The sequence below is a fragment of the Miscanthus floridulus genome, chromosome 18, assembly GCF_019320115.1.
Source record: "Miscanthus floridulus cultivar M001 chromosome 18, ASM1932011v1, whole genome shotgun sequence".
NCBI classification, from domain to species: Eukaryota; Viridiplantae; Streptophyta; class Magnoliopsida; order Poales; family Poaceae; genus Miscanthus; species Miscanthus floridulus.
The window spans coordinates 103,722,494-103,740,376 of record NC_089597.1 but is presented as its reverse complement, the minus strand read 5'-3'; the positions used below and the strand labels follow the sequence as shown (position 1 = coordinate 103,740,376).

At 49.1% G+C, this 17,883-nt stretch overlaps 1 protein-coding gene across 6 annotated transcripts; it reads right to left on the bottom strand.

The window, feature by feature from the left end:
* Window positions 1-797: 797 nt before the first annotated feature.
* LOC136520377 (protein RGF1 INDUCIBLE TRANSCRIPTION FACTOR 1-like) lies at window positions 798-8,159 on the bottom strand. Of its 6 annotated transcripts, XM_066513879.1 has the most exons (6): window positions 8,004-8,153; window positions 7,715-7,804; window positions 7,591-7,640; window positions 7,213-7,431; window positions 6,863-7,078; window positions 798-1,686 (listed from the first exon to the last, which is right to left on the bottom strand). In XM_066513879.1, the coding sequence occupies exons 4-6, from the start codon at window positions 7,426-7,428 to the stop codon at window positions 1,399-1,401; spliced, it is 720 nt and encodes a 239-aa protein (XP_066369976.1). In that variant the 5' UTR covers window positions 7,429-7,431; window positions 7,591-7,640; window positions 7,715-7,804; window positions 8,004-8,153; the 3' UTR covers window positions 798-1,398. The 6 variants fall into 6 exon arrangements, with proteins under 6 accessions (XP_066369976.1, XP_066369974.1, XP_066369973.1 ...); XM_066513877.1 differs by having other exon boundaries at window positions 7,591-7,804; window positions 7,908-8,159; XM_066513876.1 differs by lacking the exon at window positions 7,591-7,640 and having other exon boundaries at window positions 7,908-8,159.
* Between the last annotated feature and the right edge of the window lie 9,724 nt (window positions 8,160-17,883).

Below are 17,883 nucleotides of genomic sequence, written 5' to 3'. Positions count from 1 at the left end.
TCTCTCAGTCGTGTTTCATAGCCTAGGTATAGGATATAGGTCTAGCTTACGCACTAGGGTTGTGAGTGAGTGGGTAGCGTACGTGTAGTGTGTTGGTGCGTGAGTTCAGATACTAGAGCTTGTACTAGAAGGTCGAGACAGTTAAAAAAATGGGACTATGTCACACTATTTCTGTCTGCCATACACAAGGTCTTGCAGCTTACCACCATTCACCTGTATTTTGTGTGACAGAGCAGTAGCTGCCACTCACCTGTTTCTTGTGTGTGAGAGCAGTAGCATAGCGCGCTGGGAGCCTAGGCCATGTTTGCTTGAACTTATCAGCCTGGCTTATCAGCTACGGTACAATATTTTTATCTTATAACAGATCAGCGAACCTTTTCAGCCTGTCAGCGAAACGAACAGGAAACCAACGCCGAAAAAGAAATGGCAGTGACACAGGCAGCGCTGTTCAGACTTCAGACTCGCATTGTCAATGGTCTAGGCCTCTAGCATCGTTTTCTTCCTGTTCGGCATCGACTCCAGGGATGTGACATAGAGTACTGGACGATGGTGATGCCCAAAGCCAGAATACATACCTAACAGAGGCGCGTACGGCCGATTTGATCGTGCCAAAAGAAAACCAGAGCTCAACTCAAGAAAATTCTAGCATTGGTCTGTTCGCTTGAACTAATCAGTCGACTTATCAGTATTTTTTTCTCACAACAAAACAGTTTCAGTCGACTTTAATACCAACCGAACCGGCCTAGATTTACCGACATTTTCTTGCAGATCGCAGGTTACATACACACCACAAGGTATTTCTTCCCCTTTTCTTTCTTTATTAATTTCTGCTAGTACACAGACATATACATACATACACTGTCTGTACATGTACATATTAAGCTCCTATAAGGAGGAGATTAACGCAAAAACGTTTAGCTTCGCACCACAACGCTAATAAACGCATTGGGTGGTGAAGGCAAGCAGCCAAATACTACAAACACCGAGATAAATACATGATGCTAGCTTGTTCCTGTTCACATATCAATCTCGACTACTACTACTACTAGCCAACCTAATAAAGTCCAAACCCTACCTATGTTTCTATCTCCTTTCAGATCATGTCTACACATACTGACAACCTTTGTCAATATACTGGTGGCATGTACAGATATCTTTCGCCTACATTATTGTGGATGCATGTATACAGCTATATGTAACAGGCTATAGCTAAACATATATATACCTAGCTGTATATGGTGACCTACTACCAGTAGCAGATTTTGGATCACTTGATTCACTGCTCACACCAGCTGATGAGTGGCACACAGCATCGTGCTGGTGAAGATCGAGTTTATTTTAAAGGTTGATCGATGACTTGTGTGTTGCATTGCATGCACTGGAGTAGCTATAGACTAGCTAACCGTAGAACGGGGAGCGGTGGGGGATGCCCTTCCTCCTGGACGGCCTGCACCGGTTGATCGGCGGCGTTCCGGGCGTGAACGGCCCGTCGTTGGACCTGCTACCCTCGTCGTCGGACCACCGGATGCCCGGCCGCTCGAAGCGGCCGAAGTCGAACCCGGCCATCCGCCGGGGCTTCTTGGGGCTGAACGAGTCGTCGGAGCCGGACCCGTCGTCGCCGGAGCCCTGCCCGCGCTTCGGCCGTATGGCGAACGTCAGGCTCGGGTCCCACTGCATCCCTCCCAGCTGTAAATTATACAAATTAATCACACGTCCATCCATCGACGAGGGAATGAATATATATAACTGGTTTATCATAGTGCAGCACAAAGAAGAAGAAATGAGAATGAAATTTCCATGGCCACAAGAGTAGCTGTCCAAGGAATCGGTGAAGTGAGCTGACGTGTGAAAAAGAGAAAGAAAAGGAAACCCTCCATGATGGAGCGTGTTATTATTATCCCCGTGGATTTGTCGTCATTGCACTAAGTGCGAACAGGGAGCACAGCAATATTATATGCAACTCCTTGTCCAACTGATAGGTGGCTGCTAGGATTGAGAGGGAGAGAGAGCTGAGGGAGAGGCTACGACAGGCGGGCTACGGTATCCGTGGTGCTACAGTAAGATGAGTACGGTTCATGGACGTAATTGTGGCGGCTGGGGCAGCGAGGAAAGCCGGAGGCCGGCCGGGGGCCTCGTAAGAGGGAATAGATTTCCTTCTTAATTCTTGCTTGATTTGATTAATACATCTCATCTCTTTATATAGAGAGGTTTACTTGACTCCCAAGCAAGGCTTACTTGACCCTTAAGCAAGCGACTCTTATCTCTAATTAACCCTAACACTAGCGGCCTATACCGCCAGCCCAGACCCAATAGGCTCATGACGTACTCTAACACTACACCTCACCTGGACATGCAGCTCGCCCTCGAGTTGCAACCTAACGAACTTATAACGCTGACTCGACTCCTAACACCTAAAAACAAGCCTTTTACATCTTGGCTTATTTTATTATTCTCAACCTAAAATGGACTGGGACTCTTTATTTTTGACTCCTGAACATAAGGTGGACACCATCCGCACGCTAAACCTGCATGTGTACAACCTCCTGGGTCCCATCTAGACTAAAGGGGTGCATGTGTATGGCCACCTGGAAGTGGTCGCAACAGCGACCAGTGGAGGCGCCCTCGCGACGGCCAGTGGCAGAATGCGACGGGGCTACGAGGTGCGCTCTCGCTGGTGACCCCATGCCTTCTCCCCGCCAGACGGCTGCTGGTCTGCACCGCACAGAGAAGAGCGGAGGGCTTTCGATGGAGAACGAGGTGGAGGGATGCGCCTCCCCAACCGCCGCCCGCAGGGAAAATAGCATGCCCGTCGCCCGTGGGGGAAACCGCATGCCCGAGATCCCCGACGCAGCGGACAAGATCGAGGTCCTCCGCGCAGCGAAGTGCAACGTGGAGGAGCTGCGAAGGGGTGTAGGGCTAAATCAGTTGCAGATCGCGCATCTCCCGCACCCGCCGACGTGCTAGGAGGCCGCGCGTAGCAGCCTGCAGCCACACCACATCCGACACCTGGCGGGTAAGCATCTTCCCCGCGAAGGGATCCGGCAGTGGCTCATCGGAACCTGGCATCGAGAACTCCAACTTGTAGAAGCGCGGAGGGTGAGCACCGTGGCTAACACCCGGAGCGGCTAGTTCTGGAGCAAAGGCTGCGGACGACGAGGTGCCGTGGTGGTGCTGCATGTTGCCGCCGTAGAGTAGAGGGCCATCAACGCCTCCATAGAAAACCCCTCGGTGTAGGAGGGTTGTTGTACCGCCCCACCGTAGTGGATCATGGCGCCTGTGGTAGGGGCTGGGGCAGCCAACGTCGTGGTCACCGGGAACGTTGCCATCGTATACACCGGCCCAACTGTCGGGGCCAGGGCATAAGATGGGGTCGGCGATGGGGAAGGCGGCATCCGGAGGAGATGGATGGGAACACCCATCGTGCTGGAGTAGGGCATCCTATACGGCAGCACCGCTGGCAGGATGGTCACAGCCGGTTGCGGCGGCGGCGGCTGCGGCTGGGGCGCATAGGGCCCAACGAGGAATGCCCTGATGCCCACCACGGCCTACCCTAATTTCAGGATTGCGGCCGTCATCTGCTCCGGGGTGAGGACGAGGGCGGACGGCGCCGGGGCAGAGGGCGCAAGCGCCCCTGAGGACGCCAGCGCATCCAATGCCGGCGCGCCTGCTTTGTGGGGCAGCAGCGCCGACGAAGACACTGGTGGCGGCGGGTGGGTGTGCGGCGGCAACGAGTGGGAAGAACTCGGTAGAGGGCTGGACATGATCGAACCAGAGATCTTTGATACCAGATTGTTATGTGGCTGTTGGGATTGAGAGGGAGAGAGCTGAGGGAGAGGCGGCGACAGGCGGCTACAGTACCCGCGTTGCTACAGTAAAGCGGGTACTGTTCACGACCATAATTGTGGCGGCGGGGGCTGCGAGGGAGGCCAGAGGCCGACCGGGGGCCTTGCCCACGGCTGAGCAAGAGGGAAGGGATTTCGTTCTTAATTCTTGTTTGATTAGATTAATACATCTCCTCTCCTTATATAGAGAGGTTTACTTGACTCCCAAGCAAGGCTTACTTGACCCTTAAGCAAGCGACCCTTATCTCTAATTAATCCTAACACTAGCAGGCTATACCGTCAGCCCAGGCCCAATAGGCTCATGACGTACTCTAACACCAACACTCCAACTGACATTGATTAGCCTTCATATAATCTTTCTAAAGCTTGCAAACTGAACTGCATATTTACTTATTAGTTAGATGACCTCCTTCAATAGGTGTATTGCTGCGCATGTTTTTACACAAGGCTTCACACACTGATGAGATCATGAGAGCGACAATTGGACATTACCCCTTGCTACTCCCTCCATTCCAAATTATAAGTTATTCCAACTTTCTTGGAGAGTTAAAGCATCTCAAGTGTTATATATAGGAAATAATTAGGTATTCTGTGACCTAATTGGCTAATTAATCATGACCATCAGCCTAAACCACACTGAATAGGCATAGCATAAATGAACAATATCTGAAACTAAAGGATCGTCATTTTCTCTTTGTTTGATCCCATTAAAATTTGCAAGGACGATCAACATAACCATACCTGATAGCTCAATATATATACCCAATCCCGACAAGCAAACAAGGTGATTCGGTAGAACATCACTGCCGGCAGGGAAGTCAACTTTATCCAAATAACGCACACACTCTTTCTATCCTTTCTAAGTGATAGAAGGTTAACTGGATGATTCGGTCTGCTGAAAAAAGAAAACGAAAAAGAAGTGCATTCGCGATAGGAAGATCCTAAGCATATGATGTATCAAGTCTACCTACTCCCCCTGAAAGCAGCTTTATCCTAAACTAGAACAGTGAGAGCTTCAACTCCTAGGGAAACTTTATAGATAGTGCCTAGTGCAACAGTTAGACAGACATATATAGCTTAAATTATCGAGGCCAGATTAGTTTCTTACTTGCTGCATTTGGGTGAGATGCTGTGGTTAATCATTTTTTTGTGTGATTGTGATTTGAGCTCCATTGTGTTTGTCTAAGCTTTCCCTGTAAGAAGCTTTTGGGTTGAACTCCCAATATTTAGGGCCCGAAGTCTCGAGTCTCCTGGTAGACGCGATTGAATAAAATATTACAGCCAACTCCAATTTCCATGTTTGAGGCCTAATATAGTTTGTGCATGTGTTGAAGTATAAGTTAATTTCCCACATTTTCTTATCAACTCAAGCGTTTTGGCTCAAACATTCTAGCAAATGCAATGTGAAAAATTCTAGTTGATGGTGAGGCTAGGTGTTTGGGACCTTAAAAAAAATCTTGCTTTGGGGGCTACATAGCTGCGCTGGGCCAGAGAAATATTGCTTTTGAGGGAGAGCCGATTCCACTAGCCTTCAGCAGCAAAATAGCAGCCACGCAGAAAAAAAAACAAGAACTGGACAGGAGAATCAAATGTGCTGCAGTTGCAAGCTGGGTATAGCTGAAATCAGCAAGACAGCAAGCTTGCCCAGCTTCTGAGCTATCGCTCACCTCAACAAAGCTACCAAATGTGTACCCGGTGGTGGTCTCTATTTGGAGCAACAATGTCACCCTGTTCGCTTGATCGTATAAGCCATGCTTATTAGTTATAATAAGTATTTTTCTTTTACAACGAAAGAGAATCAGCCGACTTATAAGTCACATAAACGATCAAACAAACAAGATACTTGACGAAGATGGACTATAATGGGAGATATCTAGACCCATTCAATTTGGCTGACGAAAATGGGCTATATTATCTGGACCCGTTCAATTTGGCTGCATTTAACGGCAGCACACGTACCAACGCACCCCACCCAAAGTTCAAAGGGCAATGATTGAGACATATCCGTAGAATGCCACACAGAAAATAAGAAGAAGAAACTCACCGTGCAAGTTTTCCCCATATACTGTATCCATGAACATGACATGGTGGGGAACAAAATAACCTTTTGGAAACCAAGAATTTTCAAGGCAAAACAATTCGAGAATGCAGATATATGGAGCCAAAATGTGATCACATCAACTGCTACCTTTTCTCGAGGGACCACGAACAAATGTTAGGCCGCCTCGATCGAGTGTCTTTATTAGTTCCTAATAAGGCTATATGGTTACGTTATGAGAAAGATACCGGCTGTATCTTCCCCAGCACAAATTAATGTAGTATCAAAATAGCCACTATCCACGAGGGGCATGCTTTAGAATGTTTTCTTAATTAGGACCTGATGCGTTGCTGTGGAATATTAATAGGTGCGTGTGCTTGATTAGCTATCTTCATTATTTTTCATCAGTGAATCCTTGTGTTTTAGTAAACGACAACTCTTGTGCTCAATTTTGCAGCGAATTCGCATGGTCCAACTAAAATGTGCCACGGCATTCGGTCTTGAGTGACGGTTCCAGGTTCTTCCCTTGCAAGGCCGGCGGCGGCCAATGCAGGTAGCCATCGGTGGTTAACCGAGGTAGATCGAGGCCATAGGCCAACGTACAATGCTTAAAAATTTGGAGGGTGTCAAGAGCTTGATGCTTGGCAACAACCGCAACATAGACCCCAGTCCGCTGCCTCCGATCCCTTTCCGCTTCTGCGGTAGGATTCGTCTGCTTTCCGATGCCTCCAGGTTGTGGTAGGACGCGCACGAGCTGCCGTTGCTGTGCGGTGGGGTGCCGTCCGATCCCCTGGTGGCGTTGGTCCATACCGAGCCTCGGACAAAAATGCCGCTAGCCCGCTACTCGTACTACAGCCTTTGAGAGAGAGAGAGAGAGAGAGAGAGAGAGAGAGAGAGAGAGAGAGAGAGAGAGAGAGAGAGCGGAGAGAAGGAGAAGGTAGGGAGGAGAAAGACGACGGAATGAATTGAATTTGCACCGTACCTTGCATCCGAGGGAGCAGAATCGGAAGGAGTCCGGGAGGCTCCGGCAGCAGATCTCGCAGGTGTTGGTGACGCCCTTGCCGGGCCTGGCCTGCGGGCGGCCGTTGAGGAACACGATCTTGGCGCTGTTGATCACGTACGTCTGCACGTGCGAGATGTCGATCAGCTTCCCCACCTCCGACACCCGGATCACGTTGTGGTACGACGAACGCCGGATCTGCATGCCCATATTTCATATATATGTCATGAATCATGATGTGTTCGTGTATGTCAACGGCAGCGGCGGCGGCGGCCGCGACGAAGGAGAAGTGCACCACCATATATCGCTAGTAGAGTAGCTAGCTGACTGACCTGGACGACGTGGTGGTCGCGGTGCGCCGGTAGGCAGTAGGCGCAGAGGGCGTCGCCGGTGCAGCCGAGGCAGAAGAGGTTGCACTCGTTCTTGCCCAGCTCCGGGTGCAGCCGGCACGGCACAAAGAAGCTCGTGCCCAGCAGCGGCCGCAGCCACGGCGGGCCCAGGTCCTCCTCCGACCGCACCATCGGGCTCGGGCTCGCCACGCTCACCATCACCTGCAGCAGCACCACCACTAATCCATCAATCACAAATCATCGCCGTCGTCGTCGTCTGACGTCGTCTCCTCCAAATCAAATGCAAGTTCGTTCTCTCTCTCTCTCTCTCTATATATATACGCATAATACTACTACTACATGTGTAAAATTAAGCTACACCTGTGTATACTGATGGTGATCAGCAGCTCATCAATCTCGTCGATCTACACCTATACGCATGCAAAAAAGCATCTGGCAAATCAACAAGCATCAATTGCAAAAAATGAAGAGAATTTTACTTTACCATTGGTATCGGTTCCTCCAGAGCTACAACTGATGTACGTCTCTCCTCTCTATATAGCCTTGACTTGAGCTCGTGCAACTCAACCCCGTCCTGCAGAACAGATTGCAAAAGGCATCTTTCAACTAGGAAAGGGAAGAAGCAACCCGGCCAGGGAAGATGAATGCAGGAAGCTGATGGATCGATCGAGATAAACCTTACTTCCACGATGTGATGGAAGGGAGAAGAGAGGGCCCCCGGCCCAGCCCGGGCGGTTAATAACAGTAATCTATCCTATCATATCAATCGTTACCTGCTTCACAGGAGGCCGGGTAGGACGGCGACGGCGGAGAGGAGAGGAGGGGAACGAAGAAGAATTCAGCGACTGGTCCGGATCGTCGATAAGGGAGGAGAGGAGGACGACGGCTGGACGGGGAGAGATGAGGAGGGGATGATTCGCCGATTCGGGGCTTCTGGAAATCCAAGAATTCTCGTCGGTGTCGTCGTCGTCTCGTCTCAAAGTATATATCGCAGCAGCGAAAGCGAAAATTATTATATTATATTATATATATATATATATATAAATATAATATCTCCTCCCTCTCTCTTTTTCCTTGACACAGGGCGGCGATCGAGAGGAAGAAAAATGCGGGTGGATGGAAGTCATGGAACGGTGGCCGCCGATGTAAGGCGGTTTGGTTTGCGTAGGAGACGTGTCGACGCCTCTTTCCTGCGATATATAGCTAATTAGAGGCTCCCAAAAAGAAATCTCTTTTTTTCCAGCCCCACGCCCATCCTTTGACGTAGTTGCTGAATTCTCCACCTGATTCCTTTTCGTTTCGTCATAAATGAAATTATCATTCCCCGGCCAGCGGCGGGACAAATCAAATTGTTTTTTTTTTGGGCAAGAAACAACTTTATTTCAACAGCAAACAGCTGATGGAAGCCTTACAGAGTTCAAGGCTACAGATGGAAGTGCCTCTTGAATCGGGCACTGGATTACATGAGCAATATTTGTGCAACCACAAGCCAAGCTGGAAGATGTAGGCTGAGATTCTAGAAAAGCTTGCCTACCTAGCACATCAGCCGTCTGATTTTGAGTTCTTTGTATCCTGAGAATTCTTGAATGTCTTTGGCCTGTAAAGTTTGTGAACATCTGGGTAAAGTGTTTGATCCCCCACACTCTGGTGGATTTGTTTGGGCCGGTGCGTTTAGGAAATGCATGGACAAATCAACAGCCTGTTCGGATCATATACGATCATGGATTATTACTGCTAGCTGGTTTGATATAAGAGAAAAATATTATTCTGGCTGAAAATTTACGATCATTTACGACCAAACGAACAAGCTGCAAATCGTTAAGACTCGTACGGTGGTAGAGGTTGAACCTTGTTCCACTGTTTAAAAAAATACAACAGACTCATTATTCGTGAATGAATGTGATTTCTGCAATTTATTACTACGACTCTAGATATATGGCCCTGTTCGGTTTACCTTATATTCGGCTTGTTTGGCTTCTTTTTTTTAGTCAGAACAGTATTTTTCTCTCACAACAATTCAGCCGGAACAGTGTTTTTCAATCGGTTTCAACCAAGTTTCAGACCAGCTAACGGGTTGTTGTGAGAGAAAAATACTGAGGTGTATGCGTACCTCTAACGCCCGTGAATAATGCAAGTACTGTGAGTATATTGGAGCAGGGTCCGTTTTATAATATGAGGATTTTGTAGAGGGTTGTTCCAGAAAAAAAAAGAATAAAACGAAACGGGAAGGCGGAGAAAAAGAAGTGGAAAAGGGATTCCCACGCGCGCCGAGCAATACAGGCCGTCCGATAGGTACACTGTGGCTTGTGGAAGATGGCCACCCAGGGTGACGACTGACAAGGACCGTAGTGCTTAATGACCAAGGCGCCTGTTTCATCTTACCTTTCTTTTCCAAAAATAATAATAGGAGATCGAGTGGGCTCTTTTCTTCGGCTTGTATCTTTTTCCTTGCCACGGACATGCATGAACTCCATGCGTTTTGGATAATCTCTTGTGATTTTATCTATTTAATTAATGTCCACGATGACAATGATACCATTTGTGCTTGCGCAATAGCACCTTGGGCAGTTGGGCCCCAGGTACGTACCGTCTTGTTCGTTCGTCAAGTGGATTGGATGGATGTGTGGTAGCCATGCCTATTTTTTCTAACACGTACTCAACAGGTGCACCGTCACATACAGGTACCTGACAGGACTATGTATATTACTGATGACTGTTATTCTAGAAAGCAGAAGCATGTGTTGTTGGCTTTCAAACATGCTGTTTATGGCTCGCACTGTTCCAGTTTCCACAGCATGCATGTGTATGTCGTGATAGCTATTTTATTCAACAAAAAAAAAAAATTGACTTAAGCATTTTTCATAAAGGACAATGCGTTCCTCGCGATCACATTTCTACATGGTCCAAGATGCATTCACCTGAATTTCTTTTTTTTTCTTTTTGTGATTACTGATTATGCATTCACCTGAATTTCTGTTTTTTTTTGTGATTACCCGATTATACAATTTTTTTTTGTGGCATGAGAATTTGCACTTTGTCCTAGGGCTTTTGCGTTGCATATAGATACATCATTTTTGCATGGTTCACCTCCTCTTCTTCCTTCCTTTCTCTTTTGTGTTGGCCCAAATGTACTATGCTACTATGCTAGCTAGTTGTATAAGATATTGTGGTGCCATTTTGGAGCCGAATATGTACCAATCTGTACGCAAAACGCAAACCTGTTATTAAAGGTATCTTCCAATTAATCAACGACGAAGATGGGGCATAGGTACCATGTTATGTTTCCACATTTGCACAATTAGTTACTGAACAAAATTCAGACAAGATTTTAGCTTTCTACTATAGCCAAAAAAAAAATCTTGATGCTCTCTGTATTCGTTTCTTTCTTTTCTGGTATGAACCGAAGAAACTTTATGAAAGTTGTCAAGTTGTAGAGCAGCATTCTAAAGACAACCTAACCGAAGATGATGGCGCTCTGCAAGTTGCTCCGGAAAAAATCTTCGCATCATAAATTCAGTGTGCACATAGCAGCAGCAGGAGAAGAAGCTGCAAAAAAAAAAAGAGGTAGATTTTTCCACGCACGAGACGCAGTGTCAGTCCGTTTCACGAACCTAAAATCTCACCCCCTGCCCCTGGTTCCTTTTTTTCCGTTGTAAGGCAAGCAAGAGACAAGGTTAAGGAGCATAGGATCTCCGGCGTGTCTGTCAGGCAGACGACGCCGAAACTGAAGATTTCATGGGCATTAAATACGCTGACATGAGTTTTATGAGGATGAAACTTTTATGCACTGTTTTTAAAATATGAGTGAGTTTCTCGGAAGTGAAATTAGTATTGAGACTGCCTTAGCGGATCTGCATCAGCCAATCCTAGGCCGAGATAGGGAATCCACCGCTCAGCAAGTAGGACGACGGGGAGCCCCCGCGTGTCGTTTTCTTTCTTTCTTTCTATGACCGATGAGCAAGTGGATCGGTCGATGATGATGGGGCCGGGCCAAAATCCAATAGAAATTTAGCTGCCTACTGGCGTTCGCAATGGTGCTAGCTACACCATGTTCGCTTGATCGTATCAGTCATGCTTATCAGTTATGATACAATATTTTTTTTCTCACAACAAAATAGCATCAGCCAGCTTATAAGTTATAGAAACGATCTAGCGAACGAGGCGTGGAAAGGCGGCCTGTACCTGTAACCTGTCCGGATGTTCCGCCAGGAGTCCAAGCCCGTCACCTGTGTGTCTGTCACTCCTCCATCCACCATCCTCAGACCTCAGGCATGGTGGTGCTGCATCTATCTACTACTACTATCTCCTCTGTCTTTTTCTGCTCGATTTTTTTATAGTTTTTTTTTGGTGCTAGTGCTAGTGCTAGGCTTTCAGGTGGTCAAGATATAATTATCACGTTTGCTCGCTCGTATACGATCGTGGATTATAAATTAGAATAATATTTTTCTTTCTCACCAAACCAACCAGCAATAAATAATCCACGATCATTTACGACGAAACGAACAGGCTGAATATCTATCTCTGCAATTTTCATTTGGTTTCTTTGTAGGAGTAGTAGTATTGTTTTGGCCCAGCCAACTCTTTCTGACCACTGCTATATCCCTTGACGTCATGAGGATGGACAGCGATCATCTGTGCGTGCGTCTTGTTGTGTTCCGTGCTTTGTTTCTGGTAGCTGGATTGATCGGCTCGTGTAGACGCCTCTCCTATGCCTCCGCGGCGCGTAGAATAATCGGCGAAAGATCAAGGTCGGCACGCTGTCTTCCTTCCAAGTTGAAGTGTCTGGAGCTGCAGTCAGTGATTTGCATCGATTCGTCGATCCATCTCTAGATTCTTGCTGCTTGGACACATATCTGATCTGGTCCTCATCGGTCGGAAGAAACTCTGTAGTAGTTGACACCGCACCACACGTAAATGGCACATAAATCAGATAGTAATGCATCTCTTATGCACTGATGAAGAGAACTACAGCGATGCATGACTTTGCCCCCTACACAAATGGGACGGAAAGGACCATCGCCCTGTTCATCGACAGGCATGTACCGGGCGGACGGAGAAAGCGATGAACCGTCGGGTCAGGCCCTGGCGACGACGAAGCGTCGTCAGGAGGGTGCGCGCCGCGCCGCGTGGGGTGTGATCGGCGACGGCGACGGTGATGCGATCCGCCTTTTAATCCAGGGCAGGGCAGGGTACTTGCAGCCGTTTAACTCCCGGAAAGTAACGCGTATCCGCCGCCGGCCGGCCACTATCTGCTCTCGGATTAGTCGTGACCGCCGAGTTAAATCGCTCGCTGCTTTTTCCCGGGTTCACTTCACCTTCTAGTTCTAGCTAGCTGGGCTCTGAAAGAGACTGGCAGCGACGCAGATGGGCCTGCAATGTGTCGCCTTTCAGGCCCAACAAGACCTCCATCCAAGTTTGCAAAGCCCACTGCGAGGCGTGTGACTGCGACTTGCGGTGGACTGGCTCTTCGCCTCTGAAAAGGATGGTAGGCGATGAACGAGCATCGATGGTGAAAACGACCACATTGCACATTCGATTTCATCTGCGAGGAAAGAAAATTCACCCGCCAACGCCGGGCAACTGGCCACCTCGTCACCGTCTCCACCAAGCTTCCTTCAGCAAATGGAAACAAAACCTCATCTCAAGGGCCGGGGCAAAAAGATAAGGTCAAACAGAAGGCCATCAATTTTCGCAGGCAGCAGCTTATTTATCCAGAAAGAAAGCTTTGCTGGGGAACTTGCTGCTGTCGTCGTGATCCAGGTCGCCTAGGCAACGCCGTAATCATGGAAGGAAGCGCGAGCCCGGCACGACTAGTGGTGCAAGTGACAACGATGCCTGTCTGATTTCTGAATCTGAATCTGTGTAGCAGACTAGTGGTGCAGTGGAGTGGCCCACTTTGAATTACTCTATAGCTTGGTAAAAAAGACGGATACTTTCTTCCGCCGAGATTATCAACAGCATTGCGTGATTGCGTCACGGCTGACTATTTTGTGCTGCGCCCAGATTGGTTCCGCAGGTTGAATTAGGCTAGTAGTAGTACATGGACGGCGCATCTGCTTGCCCCGGATAGCGATAGTCCAAACTGTTTGAACAAGCGAGCTCTCCTTAGCGATCAAGTACCATGTTGTCTGCAAAGAAAATGGAACAAATGCGTGTGAACTCGTCGGCGGACGGATCAGTCTGCTTACCAGAGACCTAGTAAGCAGCGGCGGATCTGCCAGGGGGGCTCAGGGGGCCCCTACCGTGGCTGAGCCTGTGGAGCCCTCTCTAAATTTCTTTTTGTCATCGGAGGATGAAAAGGAGGAGCTTGAGCGTTGAGCTGAGGTCGAAGACGATGCTGGAGCATTGAACTGAGCTTGATGCCTTTGTCGCCATATGAACTTAAGCCTCTCCTATATTTTCATCTAGATCCGCCGGTAAGACTAGTTTTACGCAGCTTTTAGTTATCATTTAAGTGTTGATCGTGTCACCTGAGTCGTCTTGGCTGAAACCGGAAGGATGGCTTTTTCACCAAACCTACTACCGCCTTACTACCTACGGCATGCCATAGTGCCCTAAAAAGCAGAGAGGTACGTACTGGACATCATCGCTTCGCCACGCATGGCCCTTCCTTCCCGTGCTTGCTACTCATTCCCAAATCCCAAATTGGAGGGAACAGGGTGACAAGGTGCATCGTGATCGTGATACAGTAACTCTAAATCATCAAACAATGCATATGCAGTGGTATCATCACCCGGAGTTGGATACGTCCTTCAGGTTCAGCGCAACCATGTTAGCACTACTGCTAACCCAGGCGACGGCCCACAGCAGCAGCACGGGCCGCCCGAGTCGTCGAGCCCAGGAGTGCGCCGACCCAAGAAGCCCAACCCACGGTTCTTCGGCCCATCGTGGTCCAATGCGAAGTAGCGAGAGAAGAGAGGACACTTGAGCGTATATGTATCGGTGACGGAGAGACTCAGGGGATTATCGAAGAACTTGTAATCACTTTTAATATTCCCCAAGTGCTCTTCCGTCTGAAATCTATCCTATACTTGCTGCCGATCCCCAATTCCAGTTCATCTGATCCCAATTCCACCTTGCTGCTAACAAATTGGTATCGGATTCGTTCGATCCTGGAAACCCCTTCATCCCATACCCACTACACCCGTCTCCAGCGGCGCCGAGGTGCCATGGACACCATGAACACACGATTCGACGACCTCGACCGTCGTTTCGCCCACCGGGACCGCGCAGCTGCGGATCGCGCGGCGGCTGTTGACGAGCGCTTCGATTTGTTGACGGCTCACCAGGCGGCGGCGACATCGTCGGTGGCCAACTTTGCGGCCGCGTTGGAGCAGTGACTCGCCTCCCTCGAGGCCAGCTACGTCGGCCGCGACATAGAGTACTCCAACCGCCTCAACGATCTCGAGGCCATCCGCGTCACCCACAAGACCGACAACAGCGACGCGCGGGTGGCGGCGCTCGAGAAGGCGACCACGGAGTTCGCTGTGTGGCGTCCGGACATGGAGGGAGTCCTGGACGACGTCCGGCTGCACGTGGAGAAGAGCCAAGTGTGACCGCGTGGTGTTCGACACTATGCCGCACAGCGCCGGCCTGCTTCCTCACCCATCTCCGGCTGCCGCGGTCACCGGCTCAACAAAACGCCCAAGGGGCCCGGCGTTGCATCGACTACACGGGATATGGCCTCCGGGGTCGTCACGACCTGGATGCATATCCCGGCCATGGATAAGCCTTTCACCAAACCTCCTCCCGTCGATCCTCCTGGTTTTGTGTTTCCTCCGCCGCCCCCACCACCGCACCCTGACCCTGGTACCCCGCCACGATTCCGTCCTCCTCCACCCTTGCCCCATCCCATGCCTCCGCCGATTCCTCCACCTCCTACGCCTCTGCCCATGCCTCCACCGAACCCTCCACAACCTACGCCTCTGCCCATGCCCTAGCATATTCCTCGTCCGCCTATGCCTCCTCCCATGCCTCCACCCAATTAACCTGTCTTTGCCGTTGCCGCCAACCCTACTGCTCCACTAGCCACCAGTCGTCTGCCTAAGTTGTCCTTTCCACGGTTCGATGGCGACAATCCGCACCACTGGCGTTCCCTCTGCACGGACTACTTTGAGATGTATAATGTGCCATTGTCTGTCTGGGTTCGAGTAGCTAAGCAACACCTTGACAAAGCGGCAGCTCGTTGGTTTCAATCCATCGAACTCGAGCTTGACTTCTCGGATTGGGAGGGCTTTTGCCGCCTACTCCACGATCGTTTCGACCGCGATAAAAAAGAATTACTCATTCGCCAGTTGTTCCACGCCAAACAAACTTCTATTGTTGTTGAGTATGCTAAGCAGTTGACTGAGCTAGTTGACCAACTCAAGGCTTATTCCTAATCCACTGATCCAATGTTTTATACCATGCGCTTTATCAATGGCCTTCGGGCCGATATCAAAGCAATTGTGCTGATTTTGCGGCCCAAAGACTTGGATACTGTGTGTACTGTTGCCATGTTGCAGGAAGAGGCGGGCTCTGTTGTTCCTGCAAAGAACCCGCGCGCTGGTGATTGGTCTTCATCATCGAAAGCTCCGACCATCCCGCGCCAGGCTTTTCCACTTCCTCCACCGCCGCTTCGTCAAGACAAGGCCATTCCACACGCCCAAGCTACTTCACCAGCTGATGATTCTAAGCTGGCCGCCATCAAATCTTATAGGCGAGCTCTGGGATTGTGTTTCAAGTGCGGTGTTAAATGGTCCAAGGACCATACATGTTCTCCTGAAGTTCTACATGCAGTGGAGGTTCTTTGGGAATCATTTTCTGACAATGAATGTCACTCAGCGGCTGAAGCCACCTCAGGACCCGACGAGCAGTTGTGCCTCGCTCTTTCCAAAGCTGCTTCCACTAGTTCTCCGGTGTCACGGACAATCCGTTTTCAGGGCTTTATTGCGGGCATTCTGGCAGTCATGCTGATTGACTTAGGCAGTTCGACATCATTTATCAGTTCCTCTGTGGCTTCTCAGTTACATCAATTTAAGTCAATTACTCAGCAGGCTCAAGTTCAGATTGCTAGAGGGGGTTCTTGCACAGCCCACGTACACTGCAGTCAGTGCCATGGTCAGTTGAACAGTATCACTTCTGCTCCGATTTCAGAGTGTTGGACCTGTCAGCATTTGATGCTGTCGTCGGCATGGACTGGCTTCAAGCTTTCAGCCCCATGCAAATTCATTGGGAGCACAAATGGGTGGCTATCCCTTACAATGACAATTAGGCAGTATTACAGGATATGGATGCCGTCCAGCCTACCTCAGTTTGTCTTCAGTTATTGTCGGCCGAAACTGAAGGTTTACCTGCTGACTCTACTGAACAGCTACATCCACAGATACAACAGTTGGTGGATTCTTTTGCTACATTGTTTGAGCCACCAACCTCCTTGCCTCCCTCCCGGAGTTATAATCATTCAATTTCCTTGCTTCCAGGAGCTCAACCAGTCTTTGTCAGACATTATCATTACTCACCCAATTTGAAAGACGAAATCGAGAAACAAGTTAAGGAGATGCTGGATCAGGGTATCATTCAACCAAGTACAATTTCATTTTCTTCTCCAGTGTTGTTGGTTACGAAGAAAGACGGATCTCCGACAGCTAAATGCATTGACAGCTAAATCCAAGTTTCCTGTCCCGGTGTTCAATCAGCTCATGGATGAGCTTGCTCACTCCAGTTGGTTCTCCAAACTCGATCTCAGAGCCGGTTTTCATTAGATACTTATGCACCCTGGCGAGTCGTTCAAAACTGCCTTTCAAACTCATCTGGGACAATATGAGTTCAATGTTATGGCATTCGGACTTACTGGGCTCCTAGCACATTCCAAAGCACCATGAACACTACTTTGGCTCCAGGATTACGCCGCTTTGTGATTGTATTCTTCGACGATATCTTAGTCTACAGTCGCTCATTTGAGGACCATCTGCATCACTTAGCGTTGGTTTTCTCCTGGTTATCTGCTGATCAATGGAAGGTGTCCAAGTGCACTTTCGCTCAGCAGTCCATAGCTTATCTCGACCACATCATTAGTGAAGCTGGGGTTGCCACTGACCCAGCCAAGGTCCAAGCTATCACAGATTGGTTGACTCCCACCAACGTCCGCGCTCTTCGGGGTTTTCTGGGCCTCGCAGGGTATTACCGTAAATTTGTTCGCCACTTCGGAATCATTGCGCGGCCTCTGACTGATTTGCTGAAAAAGAATACACTGTTTATTTGGACGTCAGTACATGCTTCTGCATTTGCCGCCGTAAAGACAACTCTGTCCTCTGCTCCAGTTTTAGCCCTTCCGGACTTTTCGGTGCCCCTTTCACATGGAGGCGGATGCTTCTGGGTCTGGAGTGGGTGCTGTGTTGCAACAACATGGCCACCCGCTGGCCTTCATTAGCAAATCGCTCAGTCCTCGCGATCAGAGGTTATCTACTTACGAGAAGGAGTATCTGGCAATATTGATGGCAGTTGACTCTTGGCGCCACTACTTGATGCAAAGTGAGTTCGTCATTCACACTGACCAGAAAAGTTTAGTTCACCTCAATGAGCAACGACTCCATACACCATGGCAGCAAAAGGTTTTCTATAAATTGTTGGGCCTTCGCCATTGTTTTTACGGCGGCATGGCGAGGCGCGGCG